The sequence below is a fragment of the Notolepis coatsorum genome (genome assembly GCF_963971535.1).
Source record: "Notolepis coatsorum genome assembly, chromosome: 14".
Lineage (NCBI taxonomy): Eukaryota > Metazoa > Chordata > Actinopteri > Aulopiformes > Paralepididae > Notolepis > Notolepis coatsorum.
The window spans coordinates 47,632,182-47,651,696 of record NC_140178.1 but is presented as its reverse complement, the minus strand read 5'-3'; the positions used below and the strand labels follow the sequence as shown (position 1 = coordinate 47,651,696).

General features: G+C 45.5%; 1 protein-coding gene across 1 annotated transcript in view; it reads right to left on the bottom strand.

Moving 5' to 3' along the window:
* LOC311239764 (cytoplasmic dynein 1 heavy chain 1-like) overlaps positions 1-19,515 on the bottom strand; it is a 218,548-nt gene that overhangs the window by 166,123 nt on the left and 32,910 nt on the right. Inside the window, exon 14 of the mRNA XM_084328191.1 lies at positions 976-1,152. Within this exon, the coding sequence (XP_084184317.1) occupies positions 976-1,152 (177 nt within the window). The remainder of the gene's footprint in view (positions 1-975; positions 1,153-19,515) is intronic.

The window sequence follows — 19,515 nt, the reverse complement described above, 5'->3', positions numbered from 1 at the left end:
ATCTGATGATGAACATGCGTCACTGGTATAAACCAAAGGTTAATCAATTCAATGCATATGGATTATGACCGAAACAGATTAAAACCTGATTAATAGTGAAACTGTATAGCCGGCTCCAAGCCTCTGTTATTTCGGGGGTCGCGCCTTGAAAATTGTATTTATATATAAAGTACATGTTACCTAAGCCGAGCGCATACAGTGCAGATATCCTCATAAGCATCTATTAATTCTTATCAATTAGATACTCTTTGGGCTTGTTTGTATCTACTTATTCTGAAAGAGTTTAACGAATTATTTTCGCTAGCAATAGATCTCATTCGATTATTCATTCTATTAAGCCTACTGCCATCAGGCACATTTAAAGAAATATAATCTGATTGATTGGGGTAATGAGGGATTTAACATTAGCCTATAGATTATGCATTTAACCTGTCGGCGAGGCTATTGAGCCGTATGTATTGTACCCATTCTGCAATATGTTAATAAAGTTTTAAATCAATCAATCAATGAATCAATCAATGCCGTTAGAAAATCAGGATTTCTGCGATCGACATCTGCTGTCTTTTCAGCTGAGGCGGCCGCGCGCACTTATCCTGAGCATCAAGTCTGGTTTGAATTAACGAGACTGAATCCACCTTCGAGGAACAGGGAAAGCGCGGATTCAAACATCAGGTTAATTGAATCTGGATAATGGGACTTTTGATCGACTTAGTTGAACCAGGTACGGGGAATAGGGCCCAGTTCCCAAAGACTTCTAGCTTTCTGCAAGCAAATTACTTCCTGATTATTTTTCTTTTTTTCTCATTACTCTGGATTATATACAACAAAACTGAACGTTATTGGCTCGGGTTTAAGAGGTTAAGAGTATCATCTACATTGTTCAAATACTGATACTTTAACCATCAGGTAGTTATTGACTTCTGGAACGAAACAAAAGCATCATCTAAACTGAACCACCAGCCAGGTCACTCTCACCTTGCCGTAGTCAATGACCACCGGTCCAAACTCCTTGCGGGTCTCGGCGTTGTCGAAGGTCCCACGAGCCTTGCGGATCTGGACCAGCAGGGCCTGCCACTTGGTGAGGTCTTCCCCCAGACGGTTGTAGATGTTCTCGGCCTGCATGTCCCACAGGCACTGGTACTGCAGCCACACCTGGAGCAACAACAACAGAGAAAGAGAGAGCTTCAGTCAGTGGATTATGATTAGGGTTGGGTACTGTTCACATTTGAACAGATACCAGTTCCTGGAATTCGGTAACCAACAGCACCTTTTTTTCGGTACTTTACCATTTTTTTTTCAGCTGTAAAAAAAATAATAATCACATAACATTGTTATTGATTTACAACATTGTTATTTATTGTTGTAACACACCACACAAAATAAACCATGCGATCATGTATTATGTTTTTAACCACATACGTCCCGACGTGCCTGTGTGCGGAACGCATCAAAAGTCGTGCGAGCATCTAGCGGCTCGGGATGAATTTTTCGCCGGGCCCATAAAAATTTCCCTTCGAAAGATCCATTTGTTGCCATTCTAACGCCACCTCACTCGACCAAATCCATGCCTCGGTTCTCGAGTTACATGATGATATGTCAGGCGAGCGTCTTTTTACACACGCGTGTAAGATGACCACCCTGGATTGGCTCCAAAACTGCCAATCATCCGTTGATGGTGGAAATTATTGGTCAGCCTTGTAGCCAATGAGTGTACCTTTCCAATGATACCCCACATTTGGGGATGCAAATAAGGGATCTAGGTGAAAGTTGACGAGCGAAAACCAGAAGTGAATCACACTTCAGAATGAACGGCCGTGGATGAGGAAATGGATTTGATAACTTTTTTTTCTCGCACGGTTTACCCGGATCAAAGACTAATATTTCTGAATGGATTTTTCAAAAATGTGGATCTTTACTACATAAGACTTCAGGCTATGGATCCGCTGACCACTACAGAAAAATGTGAGTACACAAGTTCAACTCAAGTTCAGACCTCCGTTACTCCATTTCATTAGCACTAAGTGATTTACCTTTTTTGCATTAGTAACTTTCTCTTTGAAAAGAGACCAGGCTCGGGCGGCTAAGTGGCGCAGTGGGCAAGGCGCTCGCCACTAACACAGGATATGCTGGGTTAGAGCCCAGCTCTCGGCGTTGCTTCCGGCTTGGCTGGTCGTTCATACTAATACAATTGGCAGTATTAGGGGGTGGGAAAACCGGTGGGTGGGGATCGGACGTTGTGGACAGCGACTCCTACAGGTCGGTTGGTGCGCCTGTACAGCAGAATCAGGAAGCAACGGGGGCAGCGTGAGCCTCCCACGTGTTACTCCTCGCCGCTGAGAGATCGCGCTGTGCAGGTGAAAAGATGCGACGGCTGCCATCTCGTTTACCGGAGGGAATACGTGATGCAAGGCTTCGTCCACATTGCAGCCGACCAGTGGGAGGCATGGTCTAACAACGTTCGAGACAGGAGAGGGTAGAATTGGATAATATGAAATTGGGATGAGAGAAAAATAGAAAATGGGGAGAAAAAAGTAGATAAAAAAAAAGAGAGACCAGGCTCATGCATGTGCTATAAGTATAAAGCTTAGCTTTGCAAAAAAAGTATGCAGTCCTCAAGTTCAAGTAAAAAAAAAATTGCCACTTTTCTGGGTGTCCGTTAACTCTCTCTGCCACGCTGGCCGCGCAGCCTGTGGTCAGTAGGCCAGCTTTTCATGACCGTTTCCACGATAATTCATGAACGTTGCGGAGCTATTTGTATATTCTATATTATAGCAATGGGGAAAATGGTATGGCTAATTTGACCAGACACTATTTGCAGTACAGCATGTAAAAAGGCGTTCGTTTCTACACACTGTAGTTTGTAATTTATTTCACACGCTGAACATCGCCCATTTCCAAAATAATCCAGTATTTTTCCATAGATAGGACGCTTTATGTGCAATAAGCCAGAATCATTCTGGTTGATCCCTGAACGCCCCAAAATCAAAAAGGTATATAACATGTACATATGTACCTTCACTAGGGCTGCAACGATTAGTCGACATAATCGACGATGTCGATTATAAAAAATCGTCGACGAGAAATTGTTGCGTCGATTAGTCATAAAAAAAATAAAAAATGTATTTAATTTTTTTTTTTTTTTTGTGCACTACCTATCTTTGTGAGAGTGGCTTCTCAGGGTTCCAGACAACATCATAACATGATGATCCCATAGCAAATTTTGGACATTGAAAACATTGTTCCCCTGCAGGAGATGATGATCAGACTAGACACACAATACATTACACACGCACTCCTCTCACTCACACACAGCGATCAGAGTAAGACACACACATACACACTCCTCTCACTCACACACAGCGATAAGAGTAAGACACACACACATACACACTCCTCTCACTCACACACAGCGATCAGAGTAAGACACACACACATTCACACTCCTCTCTCTCACACAGCGATCAGAGTAAGACACACACACAAATTACACAGTACACACACTCCTCTCACTCACACAGCGATCAGAGTAAGACACACACACATACAGACACACACAGACTCCTCTCACACACAGCAAACAAAAGTTATTTAAAGTATACTTCCACTTTAATTTGTATTATTTATCTTGTTATGAGTGATTGCTGTATTGTTCTTCAAATACATTTTCATTTAAAGTGGCTTAAAGATCCAAATTCAAATGTTTCATGAGTCATTATTTTAATTTGCTATGGGATCATCATGTTATGATGTTGTTGTTTGGTCCTGACAAGAGTCTCAAAGTCTGGGGTGATGGTAGACAAGCAACTCTGAGGTCATGCTCAATGTCCAATCTGTTCCTCTGCTCTGTCTTCAGCTGGACCAGAGCTGAGAAGCCACTTTCACAAAGATATGTAATTTAAAAAAATAAAATAAAAAATTATTGTTGTTGTTTACATTGGTTTTCGATTAGTCGACTAATCGAAAAAATAATCGGCAGATTAGTCGACTACCAAATTAGTCATTAGTTGCAGCCCTAACCTTCACAAAATCATACTCGAGCCCGATATATCAATTTTTTTTTATCAACTGCAAAGTAAAACTGTCAACATTTTTCATCTAATAAAATAAAGTTCAGTCTGTTCATCTCACTTCAATAATTTTTATTGCAGAACATGGTATTTTCTCAAGCAGACAGATATTAGTCATATTCCAACTTACCTGAATGCACATGTGTGTGTGTGGACTACTGTACTATTACAGGTATTAAAATGAACAATGCAACTTCCTTATACAAAAAGAATTATATATATATATATATATATATTTTTTTTAAGAATAATTTAATATCGATACTTGGCGTCCCTGTATCGATACAGTATCGCCATTCGCCACGCAAAGTATCGCAATACTACTACGTATCGATTGCCGTTCAATGCATGGCGAGCAAACAGGTTATCTGGCCATCCTCAGTAAATATGACCCAGTCTGGGCCCCGTTCCCCGTACCTGGATAACTGAGTTAGCCGGATAACTTTCGGTTAAGTCTGACTTAAGCCGGACTTTCCGGTTCCCCGTACCTGGATTGTCCAAATCACCATGACAACAGATCCAAAAGTTTGAGCCTGGTCGAAAGCAGGGTTTAAGTTCAAGTTAGCCGGATGAAGCACAGCCACGCCCCCGCAAAGAAAGTGACAGCGCGTTTCCTGAAATTATTCCCACAGTCTAGGATCTGCTTTATACCATTCTGAATTACGTTTTTGTGCTCCATTCTTCCAGAGGGGGCTTTTGAAATGTAAAATAGACCCAAAATGCTGATACTAAATTCACTTTGTCCTAAATAATGCACGTTATATATACCGTGGCGCTCGCTCGGTGCGATGTACACATTATGTGGTTATTTTAACAACGCGCAGCATTGCAAATGTGAATCCCGCGGGGATATATTTTTTTTTGATCCACTTTTTCTCCCATTTTTCTATATTTTCTCCCATCCCAATTTCGTATCATCCAATTCAACCCTCCCCTGTCACGAACGCTGTTTCTTGCCTCCCACAAGCCGGCTGCAATGTGGACTAAGTCATACATAGCACAAGTCCCCTCCGGTACTTGAGGTAACAGCAGTCGCATCTTTTCACCTGCGCAGCTCGATCTCTCAGTGTCGAGGAGTAACGCGTGGGAGGCTCACGCTGCCCCCGACACTTCCTGATTCTACTGCGCAGGCGCACCAACCGACTTGTAGGAGTCGCTTGTTCACAACGTTCGATCCCCACCCTTCAGTTTTCCCTCCCCGTAATACGGCCAATGTGTATTACTGCGGACGACCAGCTAAACTGAATACAATGTGGAGAGCTGGATTCGAACACGCGAATCCTAGCGTCTCCACACTGGTGGCGAGTGCCTTGCCCACTACACCACCTAGCCGCCCCCCGCGGGGATATTTTTAATGATTGAAACCTATCGCTCGTTTGGCTCTGATTCCTTTCATATTCTCCGCTGTGGATGTTTAATGGAGCGCCTGGATTGTGTTTCATTCAAGCATAAAATTGAAGTGTCTATGCGTGGATTGTGGATCTTGTCTCGTTCATTAATGTATAAACAATGAATTTATCCCATCTGGCACAGTGGCGCAGCGGTAGTGCTCAGTCCTGCCAACCCAGCGACCGGTGTTCGAAACCCCGTGTTTCCAATATAATTTTTTGGAATATAATATTAATGATTATACGCCAAAGTAGCCTAGTTTCAAGTTAAAATATTATAAATCTACATGCATTGAGGATGTTCTTTATATAGCTCTCAACGTGCACCAAATTGAATTATTCCTACATCGCAAAAAGAAGGGAGAGACTAGGTTTCGAACCCCGGTCGTCTGCGTGAAAGTCAAAAGAAGAACCCGTTACACCACAGTGGAGATAAGTAAAAGATCGACCATACATCAATCAATGGGAAGAGAGCCGTATCGTTATTTTGTATAACAGTTTAACTAATTATTTTCGCTAGCAAGATCTCATTTGATTATTCAATCCAGCAGGCAAGTTTAAAGAAATATAATCTGATTGATTGAGGTAATGAGGGACTTAAAATTAGCCTATAGATAACGCATTTAACTTGTCGGCGAGGCGATTGAGCCGTACTGCAATATGTTAATAAAGTTTTAAATCAATTAATCAATCAATGCCGCTAGAGAATCAGGATCTCTGCTATCGATACGTGATGGCTTTTCAACTGGAGCGGCCGCGCGCACTTATCCTGGGTCTCAAGTCTGGCTTGAGTTAACGAGACTGAATCCACCTTCGAGGAACAGGAAAATCCCGGCTTCAAACATCGGGTTAACTGAATCTGGATAATGACATCTTGATCGACTTAGTTGAACCAGGTACGGGGAACGGGGCCCAGGTCTTTCTAAAGACCTTATACATTTAACTCAGAGGTCGCTGTTTACCATGTGGTAAGAAGGCCACCGCTTTAAAGAATAGGAATACATGGCGGTGTTTGCAGGGCTCAAACTATATTAAATATCATAGCTATGGATATAATACTATTGCCCATTTGACAGAGTATATATCGTTCAATTTGTGAAAAAGAAAAAAAAATTCATCCATACATTCCCGTTTTATACCGTGGTGAATACGAGTATAGTTTTAGAGTAATCCTGTCTAATCCCAGAAAGCGACGCTATGCAGCGTTTAGTGCATTTCACTCAAAACCGTGCCGTTTCTCGCCTATTTCAGCAATCAATCTGAAATCAACGCTATATTATCGGTATTATGTTTCATCATGAATGCATGAAAGGGGGGGGGGGGGGGGGTTTCCATGCTTTGATCGCCACCAACGGAATAAGTTACACACACACATTAACGCAAGATTGATACCATATAGCCCTTACCTTGACTAGGATGTACTCGAAAAAGAATATTCCAATTATCTGATCGCCATTCCAAGTATTGATGTCGACCGTGTTGCCAACATAATCCACCAAAGAACATGAACCGGGAGTGCTTGATTCTCCTCAATCCATGCATTATAAACACGTCATGCCCGACAAGGAAAACCGGGACCAGACTTTTTAGATCGACGCACAGCCAAGCCAGAGAGTTTCCAAGGATGTGCAATACCGTCCGTAAGGCGGCAGGTGGCGGTATTGGACGTTCGCGATCTCAGACTCATTCCCAATGATAACACAGGCTCCCTCGATGGATTATGAATGGGAATATCGAATAAAAGAAATAACGAAAGAAAACCCGACTTTTCTCGGGTTTGGCGCTCGACCGTCTGCGAGTTAACCCAACTTCGTGAGTGGTGTCCAATGAGTTAATAATGTAGATTTGTGGAAAAGGCTCCCTCTTGTCTAGTATATTACACTGCACTTTAAACTAAACATGTAAGGTAGTGAAATGTGGTACCGATTGATCTAGCGTGAATCGGTACTCTGTAGTACCGATGTAATTCAGTGGGTACCCTTAACCACTTAAGCCTGACGGGTCCGGCACCAGTCCCAAAATGACATCACGTCATAAATCAATCTCTCCAGACATTAAGTAGCGTTTTTCCCCCCAAATGTATCCAAGAGTAAAGACCATAAACATGTCACAACAGCAGTCAGTGTATATTTTCAGCAATATGTTTGTTTACCAATAGGTTAAAGTGTTATTAGTGAGATTTTAGTTTATGGAATGAGTTTATAATTTGGCAAATATCCGCCATTTTGAATTAGTGAAACATCGCAGAATGTAGTCATATGAGAAGAGGGCATCCAGAGCTCTCAATGAGTGTTAAAATTTCGAAAAACTACAGTACCCAGACGATTCTAGCTTCCTGCAAGCAAATTACTTGTGTATGATTTTTTTTTATTCCTCTTATTTCTGGGGATTCTCTACCACAAAACTGAACATTATTGGGATAGATTGGAGCGCAGTTAGTGTGTCTACCTTCTGTGAACATTTAGCAACAATCCGCGTTGCAAACGGATTCAAAATGGCGGAGCCATATCCATTATTAGAATGGAACTGTACATACAGTAGGGGTGGGAATCACCAGTTTCATCACGATACAATACGATAGATTCTTTGGACAACGATACGATATTTGCCGATATCACAACGTCTGCCACGATACGATTCTATTCAGGTGCCTGCGATCGATGGGAGATGATATCATATGACCATATAACTAGGGGTGTAACGGTACACAGAAGCCACGGTTTGGTACGTACCTCGGTATTGGGGTCACGGTTCGGTACAACAGAATTTTTTTTTTAATAATAATTATTATTAAATATAATTTTTTTCTATAGGCTTGCCGTGGTAGTCAGCGATACTGGTGTCGTTCTGTGTTTAGGCATCCACTTGCCTACTGCACCTTTAACAACTTATCCTTGCTAAGTTTCGGTTTCACTTCTAGAGAGAATTTAACTTCACGACGAGACTGAATACTAGAGTAATATGTCATCTATTCTCTAGTATTCAAACACTGGAGCTCAGATGATCTATCCGGAAAAGTATGTTTCTTTTTTTTTATTCGATTGTGCCTGTGAGTCCGGCGGGGGAGAATGTTGATGCGTTTGTTGGCGCGCGCGTGTGTGTCACGTGTGTGTTTCTTTCCATTGGTTTCATTTGGTTAACGTTATTGGGCGAACAAGAAAACTAAAGAAAACTGATTAGACCTGTCTCAAACCCTGCCCTCTTTTCTTGATCCTCCAATCACAGCTGTCGCTTACCTCTGACTTCCTCGTACAAACTTTGTAGCTCTGTAGACTGTAGCTCCACAGTGAAGAAAGCTAGCCGGCCTCAGGCTCTCTGAGGCGCAGACTCGACGTGGCTCCTCACAGGGTAAATCCCACACGTGTAGGCATCGGCGATTCTCCGCTCCATAAATCACAGGACCAAAACAAATATAATCCAGCCGCAAAGGGCTATGTAGTCGTCGGGTAGATTAATCCAGTGTACATGTCCACACGGTTCTCGTCTAGGTCTCCTCGGGTGAAAGCGCCATGAAAGCAGCCCAGCCTGGATAAGCACTCTAGCTGGTACGAGGAAGCGTTGGTGATGCTGGTCACTGTAGAACTTTAGCCGCACGATACACTATACACAAATAGACTATTACTGACTTAATAGAAATATGTCGCACTCGACGGTATAGCGCCAAACTCTGACACTTCAGTTATTAATTCGCACGCGGTCTCAATGCTCTATTTGGGGCCAAACAGGCCATACTTCACCGCACAGAGTATCGTGGGTGAGGCTTCAACTTATTGGGTAACTCTACTTCTGTATTCACCTGCGCCATATTTATATGCACAGCGAACAATCTAGTGCCAACCTCATTTCTGTCTCGTATCCCTGGGCAAGGCCGGGCATGTACAGACATGACTTGACGGTGGCCTTGAACCTGACTCTGGAGGCATGGCCCTGGCGCCTGTGGACCGCTGTCCAATAGGAGAATGAAATATTATGGTCTGTACTAGGCTAAAGGGATATTCCGTGTATATGTACAAGGAATATACAAGGGATATCAAACGATATACAAATACTATGCAATATATATCAATCAATATATATATTCGGTTTAATCTGATCCTTTGTAACAGTTACAACTAACCTAAAGTTAAAGTTAAATGTTTAGCTCTTCCAGACATTTAAATGAAAAACAATCTATTGTTTTTAATACAAATAGACCTCCTGTTCACTGTAAAGTGCCACGTTTTGATATATTGAGCTTTAAACTTGATTTTTTGGAACTCAAAACACACAACCTCTCCCTACCTCCCTTTCCCAAACCGTTCCTACAACAATTTGTTGATGTTGCATGATCATGTATACATTTATTATGTATTATATTTTTTATGTTTAAATAACATTATCTGTCCATCCTCAGTAAATACCATCAAACTCCTCTAACCTCATCTGGTCTTTCCAAAGATGCGAACGCACACACACACAGAAAGGGAGAATGCAACAAAAACAACAATCACTTTAAACAAAATGTCACTTTAAATAATGGAAAAGTCACTTGAAAGGAAGGAGGTACTGTATAGTATATACATTAAGAGTTAAAATTGTATATTGTATAGTAGTGTTGTTACGAAGGATCAGATTAAACCGAATATATATATTTATTGATTGATATATATTGCATAATATTTGTATATCGTTTGATATCCCTTGTATATTCCTTGTACATATACACGGAATATCCCTTTAGCCTAGTACAGACCATAATATTTCATTCTCCTATTGGACAGCGGTCCACCAGGCGCCATTGCCATACCTCCAAGGTCTGGTGCAAAGTCACCGCCGGGGACTTGCCTGGACATGAACGGTTCTGCGCAAGGATATGAGACAGGAATAAAGCTGGTACTAGTTTGTTCACCTAACGTATAAATACGGCGCAGGTGAATACAGAAGCACTTAGTCTTAGTCAAAGAGTTACCCAATAAATTGAAGCCTCACCCACGATATACAACGTGCGGTGAAGTATGGCCTGTTTGGCCCCAAATAGAGCATTGAGACCGCGTGCGAATTAATAACTGAAGTGTCATAGTTTAACGCTGTACCGTCGAGTTCGACCTATTCTATTAAGTCAGTAATAGTCTATTTGTGTATAGTGTATCGTGCGGCTACCGGTTCTACAGTGACCAGCATCACCAACGTTTTCCTCGTACCAGCTAGAGTGCTTATCCAGGCTGGGCTGCTTACCCTGGCGCTTTCACCCGAGGGGCCCTAGACGAGGACCGTGTGGATTATGTACACTGGATAACCTACCGACGACTGCATAGCCCTTTTCGGCTGGATTATATTTGCTTTTGGTCCTGTAATTGATGGAGCGGAGAATCGCCGACACCCACAATTGTGTGGGATTTACCCTGTGAGGAGCCACGTCGAGCCCGCCTCTCAGAAGTCTGAGGCCGGCTAGCTTTCTTCCATGCGGAGCTGCATGCTACGGAGAACAGCTGTATTCGTCTGCGGATCAAGAGATTATTGCACTGTCTCCTGTACTTGGAGTCTCTTTATCATCGTTGACCCAGACTCTACTACCGACAAATCCTCTACCCTTGCTGGCTTACAACCGGGGGGACCCTACCAGTATCTCCCGCTATATTACTAGAGTACCATAGATATAATTCCTAAGATTCAGGTTGTATTATTATCTCCTGCGTAATATGAGAATGGACATACGTTATTGATTTGCCTACGCACATTCCTTTGCCTTATAAGCGCATCCAAAGTAAAGTATATTATGTACTATCATTGCTGCTAATAAATACTTAAATCCAGTTTTGTGTGGAACCGAGTCATTGTGGGAAGTGTTCATCATAAGATACCCGTGTACTGTATGGCCAGTAGTAATGTACATAAGACGGTAGTGGTTTAATGATACCATACTTATCAATACAGTCAGGGAATTGTACCCCTCAGTTACAAGTGTACTGTACATAGGAACCAGTTTCTCAGGAACTTAGCATGTCTTTTTTTATCATGCATACCTCGTGTCTTACCCATTTTTTTTTTCTATGCCTATTTTATTATTGTATTTTGCACAATCAATGCGGGCATGACCACCCGCATTTCACTGTATGCCCTGGTATGCATGTGACAAATAAACCTCTTGATTCTTGAATGCCCGCCCCCCCTTCCCCACTAATTGAACTCTGGTGTTTTCTCTATGCCTCTGATCAGGGTTAGCTTAGCTTAGTTAGCGTAAGCAGCCAACATCAGTTTAGGTCTTTAATTAACGCGACGTGGGCATAAAGGAATGGCGAGGATGCAAAGCATGATGCATTTGACCCGTTGCGAGGGGAAAAAAGCAGGGACTTATTTCGGGTCGCCAAATAGGCGGACTTTGGAGCTATACTGTAACGTCTACGTACACAGAGCTACTGCTGTTGTTCTTGGGTGGATATGAGACTCGCCACAGGATTTTCAAAATAAGAGTATCGATATGAATCGATCTTTTTACGTTGCATCGATCCTATTGGATCGTTGATAATTACATCGATGTATCGATCTGGATCAATGTATCATCCCACCCCTAACATACAGTAGATTTCATTCACAGTTCTTCAGTGCATGCCTGGAGATACTAAATCCAAATTGAACTCTGCCACTTGAAAAAGGAGATTTGGCCCGATCCATAGATGTGCGAGTTGGCTATAATAAGGTAATTTATAGGCCTGGTTAGGGCTGGGCGATATGGCCAAAAACGTTATCGCGATAAAATTATAAAATTATTTTCATATAACTCGATATCGATAATTATCGTCTGTAACTGAGGGGTACAATTCCCTGACTGTATTGATAAGTATGGTATCATGCGGGCATGACCACCCGCATTTCACTGTATGCCCTGGTATGCATGTGACAAATAAACCTCTTGATTCTTGAATGCCCGCCCCCCCTTCCCCACTAATTGAACTCTGGTGTTTTCTCTATGCCTCTGATCAGGGTTAGCTTAGCTTAGTTAGCGTAAGCAGCCAACATCAGTTTAGGTCTTTAATTAACGCGACGTGGGCATAAAGGAATGGCGAGGATGCAAAGCATGATGCATTTGACCCGTTGCGAGGGGAAAAAAGCAGGGACTTATTTCGGGTCGCCAAATAGGCGGACTTTGGAGCTATACTGTAACGTCTACGTACACAGAGCTACTGCTGTTGTTCTTGGGTGGATATGAGACTCGCCACAGGATTTTCAAAATAAGAGTATCGATATGAATCGATCTTTTTACGTTGCATCGATCCTATTGGATCGTTGATAATTACATCGATGTATCGATCTGGATCAATGTATCATCCCACCCCTAACATACAGTAGATTTCATTCACAGTTCTTCAGTGCATGCCTGGAGATACTAAATCCAAATTGAACTCTGCCACTTGAAAAAGGAGATTTGGCCCGATCCATAGATGTGCGAGGTGCGAGTTGGCTATAATAAGGTAATTTATAGGCCTGGTTAGGGCTGGGCGATATGGCCAAAAACGTTATCGCGATAAAATTATAAAATTATTTTCATATAACTCGATATCGATAATTATCGTCTGTAACTGAGGGGTACAATTCCCTGACTGTATTGATAAGTATGGTATCATTAAACCACTACCGCTTTATGTACTTTAATTACTGGCCATACAGTACATGATATATAAATATGATGAACACTTCCCACAATGAATCGGTTCCACACAAAGTGGTAATTAAGTATTTATTGCAGCAAAAGGTACATAATATACTTCTCTATTTTACTTTGGATGCGCTTATAAGGCAAAGGAATGTGCGTAGGCAAATCAATAATGAATGTCCATTCTCTGGTTACGCAGGAGGTAATTATACAACCTGAATCTTAGGGAATTATATCTATGGTACACTAGTAATATATAGCGGGAGATACTGGAAGGGTCCCCCCGGTTGTAAGCCAGCAGGGGTAGAGGATCTGTCGGTAGTAGAGAGTCTGGTCAACGATGACTAAGGAGACTCCAAGTACAGGAGACGGTGCAATAGTCTCTTGATCCACAGACGAATACAGCTGTTCTCCGTAGACTGTAGCTCCACAGTGAAGAAAGCTAGCCGGCCTCAGGCTCTCTGAGGCGCAGACTCGACGTGGCTCCTCACAGGGTAAATCCCACACGTGTAGGCATCGGCGATTCTCCGCTCCATAAATCACAGGACCAAAACAAATATAATCCAGCCGCAAAGGGCTATGTAGTCGTCGGGTAGATTAATCCAGTGTACATGTCCACACGGTTCTCGTCTAGGTCTCCTCGGGTGAAAGCGCCATGAAAGCAGCCCAGCCTGGATAAGCACTCTAGCTGGTACGAGGAAGCGTTGGTGATGCTGGTCACTGTAGAACTTTAGCCGCACGATACACTATACACAAATAGACTATTACTGACTTAATAGAAATATGTCGCACTCGACGGTATAGCGCCAAACTCTGACAATTCAGTTATTAATTCGCATGCGGTCTCAATGCTCTATTTGGGGCCAAACAGGCCATACTTCACCGCACGGAGTATCGTGGGTGAGGCTTCAACTTATTGGGTAACTCTACTTCTGTATTCACCTGCGCCATATTTATATGCACGGCGAACAATCTAGTGCCAACCTCATTTCTGTCTCGTATTCCTGGGCAAGGCCGGGCATGTACAGACATGTCTTGACGGTGGCTTTGAACCTGACTCTGGAGGCACGGCCCTGGCGCCTGTGGACCGCTGTCCAATAGGAGAATGAAATATTATGGTCTGTACTAGGCTAAAGGGATATTCCGTGTATATGTACAAGGAATATACAAGGGATATCAAACGATATACAAATACTATGCAATATATATCAATCAATAAATATATATATTCGGTTTAATCTGATCCTTTGTAACAGCCGCCTCCTAATTAGTCCCACCTAATTAGCTAAGCAGAGACAGATTAACCGCACTGTCCACTACTCAATGTCTGTTGTGAGGGGTCGGGCAGTTCACAAAGTCATGGGGTCATGGTCGTCATCGATAGTATCGGGGAGCCTTGGCAGTTCTATTAGCCTCGCCACGGGTCGGGTGTAAATCCGTCCTTGGACGAGCACTTCGGCTGCTCGGACCTTTCCGTCGGCACCGGTGATCGCTTTGCTTACGCGGCCAGCCGGCCACATAGCTCGGGGTAGTGACTGGTCGATAATCATGACGACTGTTCCTTCTGTCAAATTGTCTCTCTCTTTCACCCATTTCTGGCGGGTCTGTAGAGACGGTAGATAGTGGAGTAGGAAGCCGTTCCAAAACTTGTCAGCCAATACTTGACTGTACCTCCACATTCTTCGGCCGTTCGCTTCTTCAGGCCTGTACATTGTCTGTGGTAGCGCGGGGTCCAGCCGCACCATCAAGAGTGTGTTGGGGGTGACTGGGTCGACATCTGCTACATCACTTGAGACGTAACCGAGGGGCTTTGAGTTCAATACTCCCTCGATCTCCGTGAGGACTGTCATTAGGACTTCTTCCGCCACGGTCTGGGCCCCAAGCACGGCGTACAGGGCTGTCTTTATTGAACGTACTTCTCGTTCCCAAGTTCCACCGAAGTGAGGTGCGTTCGGGGGATTAAACTGGAAGTCAATCTGGGATGGAGCGAGGTGGGTCTTAAGTTCTGGGCCCATAGCTTGGAAGCTCTCTCTCAGCTCTCTTTCTCCGCCTTTGAAGTTTGTCCCGTGATCAGACAATAATATAGACGGTTTGCCTTTCCGCGATGTGAATCTTCGGAAGGCCATAAGGAATGAGTCTGTGCTCATGGTTGGAAGGAGTTCTATATGCATTTGAATACAATACCCCACCGCTTCTCGGTTCCTCTTCCTTTCTTTATATACAGCGGGCCGAAACAGTCCATACCGGTGGAGTGAAAAGGCTTGTCGCCGAGTCGGAGGCGACAGGGAGGTAGGTCAGCCATCCGGGGTATACTGGGCTGCGCTCGCCACTTACGACAGTCTAGACAGGTTCGCTGGAAGCGCCGCACTGCTTCTCTCCCTTGCAGTATCCAATAACGACGTCTGATCTCCGCGAAGACTCTCTCTGCCCCGGCGTGATGCACATCCTCGTCGTATTTCTTTATGATCAGCTCTGTGACCTTGTGTCGGCTGTTTAAGACTATCGGGTACTTGACGTCATCCGGTAAGTCTGGAGCTCTCCGCAGACGACCACCCACTCTGATGAGACCATGGGCGTCGCTCTCGGGGGCTAGGTGGAGCAGTCTGCTGTCTGATGGGACGGGCTTTGCTCCCTGTAGACAGTCTAGCTCATCGGGGAACGAGTCTCTCTGGGCTCGTTGTAGTAGAAGAAGTTCTGCTTCTTCGTAGTCAGCTGCTGTAATGTCAGTAGTGAGCTGAACCTCTGGGTGGTGCCACAGGAATGTCTTTAGCTGCGCACTCTCTAGGGTGAGGCAATCGTCTATGTCGGGGTCTGTGGAGACGAGTGTGTTCAATCCACAGAACATAGATTTCTTGTTTTCGGCCTCCTCTTTACTCGCTTCCCGTGGGGTGGGTGTAGGCCACTCTTCTTCCGGGAGCTTGAGGAACTCTGGCCCGTCACTGTATAGGTTGTGACGGGTGAGGTCATCCAGGGACATTCCCCGGGTGATGACGTCAGCTGGGTTGTGTTTTGTGTCCACATACCTCCAGCTTGCTACTTCTGTTAAATCTTGAATCTCTGTGACTCTGACTCCCACGAAGACCTTGTATCTGCACGAATCAGACCGGATCCATGCGAGTACTGTCGTGGAGTCTGACCACAAGATTGTTCTTTGCACCGGAATGGTGAGTTCACGTTGGATTAACGTGGCGAGTTGCGCTCCTGCTAGGGCTGTGCAGAGCTCTAGACGCGGGATAGATTGTTGCTTTCGTGGGGCTATTCTTGAGCGAGCCAGGATGAAAGCAGTATGTATTTCTCCTCCCTCCTCTCGGGCACGCAAGTAGGCCACCGAACCGTAGGCTACTTCGGAGGCGTCGCTGAAGACGTGCAGGTCCAACTGGCACGTCTCCGGCCTCACTGTGGGTGGGAAGTAGCTGCGGCGTATGTTGACACCTGGGAGTGAGCTGAGTTCCGTCTCCCACTCTCTCCATGTGGATGCAAGGTGTTCGGGTATGGGGTCGTCCCAGCCCTGGTCCTTGTCCCATAACGCTCACAATCATCTTTGCCCTGGTGGTGTAAGGTAGAATACATCCCAACGGGTCGTATTGTCTGGCGAGTGTTCTGTATACACTCCGTCTGGTGGTCGGTAGTGCAGTCGACCTTCCCTGCTCCTTGGTCAGGGGTGTGTGTTTATAATGGAGCGAGTCTGTTTTGAAGCGCCAGACTAGTCCTAATGTCATTTATTGGGCTTCTCCTGGGATGGTCGCCATCCAGGTCTCGCTGCTTGCTGCCTTGTCCTCGGGGGAGAGGCTGCGCAATACTTGCGGGTCGCTGCTGGCCCACTGCCTGAGATCAAAGCCGCCTTTGATCAGGGAGGCGCGGAGCTTGAGTAGAAGGGCCTCGGCTTCTTCTGGCGTCGAGACGCTTTGCAGACAGTTGTCCACATAGAAACTATTTCCTACACTTTGTCGGACCTCTTCATCAGCTGCTGGGTCCTCTGCGACGTGTTTTTGCAGTGCAAACGTAGCACAGCATGGGCTGCATGTGGTTCCGAAAGGGAGGACTTCCCATTGATAGATGGCTGGTTGCTCATCCCCGATCCTCTCTCTCCATAGGAACCGCAGCAGGGGCTTGTCCTCCTCCACTAGTCTCACCTGCAGGAACATCCCTTTGATGTCGCCGCTGATGGCCACCTTGTCTTGGCGGAAACGTAGTAACACGCCTAGTAGAGAGGGGCCGAGTGTTGGGCCGGGCAAGAGCTCTTTATTCAGATTTTGTGATCCGATCTGGTAGCTGCAGTTGAACACAATACGATCCTTGCCGTTGTGGTGGACTTTGTGGTGCGGCACGTACCATGATTCGGTCGTCTGATCGGCCTCTTTAATGTCAATTTTCTTTATGTGTCCCGCTGTGATTAGCTTGTTAATCTCAGCGCGGTACACAGTCTCTTGAGCGGGGTCTCTGGCTAGGCGCCGCTCTGTGTTCAATAGATACCGCTCCGTCGCTTATTTTGGGGCGTGGAAGGTAGGCATACACTCTCGCCTCAGGAGTGGAGTTGCGTATCTCATCACTCCGTTGACTTTGACTCTCTTTGTCCCCTGCTCGAGGAGGGCTATAGCGTAAATGTCTTCCTTGGAACGAATGTCTTTCTTTTCGTTCTTAAAGGGCATTGTCTCTAGTGTCCATAGCCTCTCGACATGCTGTAGGAGGGTGGTGTCTTCTTCTGTCACTCTGGAGTGGAGGCAGTTAGTGGCTGCTGTTCGGTTAAGAGACTTAGCGAGGGGGCCTTGTAATGTCCATCCTAGGCGGGTCTCGACTGCTGCAGGACAGCCTCTGGGCCCTGTGTGGACCCGGTCAATCGGGACGATGAGGTCTGCATGGTCGGAGCCTATCAGCAGGGTCGGGGTGGCACCGTCTATGAGCGGTATAGGTAGTTGACGCAGGTGCACATATTTATCCATCAGCTTGGCGATGGGGTAGGTGTACTGCGACAGGCCTATTTCTTGGCCGGTGAAAGCATTAGTAATCCTATACCGTCTCTCTGGCTGCCCGCTTGCTGCGATAGTGAAGGAGACATTCTCGCCCTTTATCGTCTTTAGATCTCTTCTTATTGTCCGAATCGTCATCTGGTTTTCGCTCCCCCGCAGCCCCAGCTGGGCCGCAGCGGACGCGAGGAGAAGGGTCTTCTCTGACCCGTCGTCAAGGACGGCGTAAGTGTCCATGACCTTATCTTGGTAACTCAGTGTTACGCGGACCACCTTTAAGAGCACCCGGGCGCCCCCGCTGCTGGCGGGGTCAATGTACATAACACTTGCCTTTGTGCTGCTTGAGGGTGCAGGCTTTCTTCTGTTACTGTCGTGTAGGACATCTAGGTGGGCTCCGTCACACCGATTACACCTCTTCTTTAAGCGGCAATCGGCTGCCATGTGACTGCGCGCACATCGGTAACAGCGTCGGTTGGACTTTATCCATTGACTCACCTCGTCGGCGGTCATCTTCTTGAACGTGTCACATTGTGACAACCAGTGTTCCTTTTCGCAGTACGGGCACACCATCTTCCACTTCTCTTTCATCGAGGGGGTACTGTGGTTCTTGCTGCTCGGTACTGATTCTGATTGGTGCATGACGGTCACCAATCTGCGGCCATCGTTTGCTCTCCTAGGTCCCTCTCTGGAGCTTGGTGTGCTCCGCATGAACGTATCCAACCGTAGGCTGTTGACTTCTCTCGCCAGGAAGTCGGCTAGGTCTAGGAGGGATGGCTCGGGACCGTTAGGATCACGGTGGTCTCTTTGCCGCCTGAAGCGCTCTTGTCGGGCGGGCGGAAGCTTCTCTAAAATCCTCTCGACATTAGAGTTCGCGTACAGTTCGTGCATACCCTTTTCTCTTTGCGCCCCCAGCATCCCTACCAGGGATTGTACCTTGATAGACAGGTCATCTAGTGAGCGATTGTCTGTGGCTGGGGGTAGGCGGTCAATATGCCTTATCTCTTGTATTACGTAGTCCCATATGCGTCCATATCTTTGGTCAAGTGCTGCTAGAGCCACTGTGTATGGGGTAGTAGAGGTGGCATAGGCCAGCGCTATATTGTGCGCTCGGGGCACCTTGAGGTGCTTCAGTAGGATAGCATACTTGTACGGTTCATCAGCTACATCGGACATCATTGTCTCTAAGCACATTCGTAGCTCCGTGTACTGTGCTCTGTTCTCGTGGGTGAAGTCCGGAAATGTCGGTGTGCCAATGTATGATGCCATGGATGGCTGGCACATCGGTGAGCGTTGGAAGAGAGGCCTCCTAGGCGAGTCTCCTCTTACGCCTCTTGGTGGGCTGGTACCTGCTGGGTACCATGGCCCGCGTATCCAGGTGCTGTTCCTCGGGGCTGGTCGTGCGTCAAGCTCACCCGTGAATTGAGTCGGGGGTCTGTAGCGCAGAGCCGCGGGGGTAGAGCCTGGGC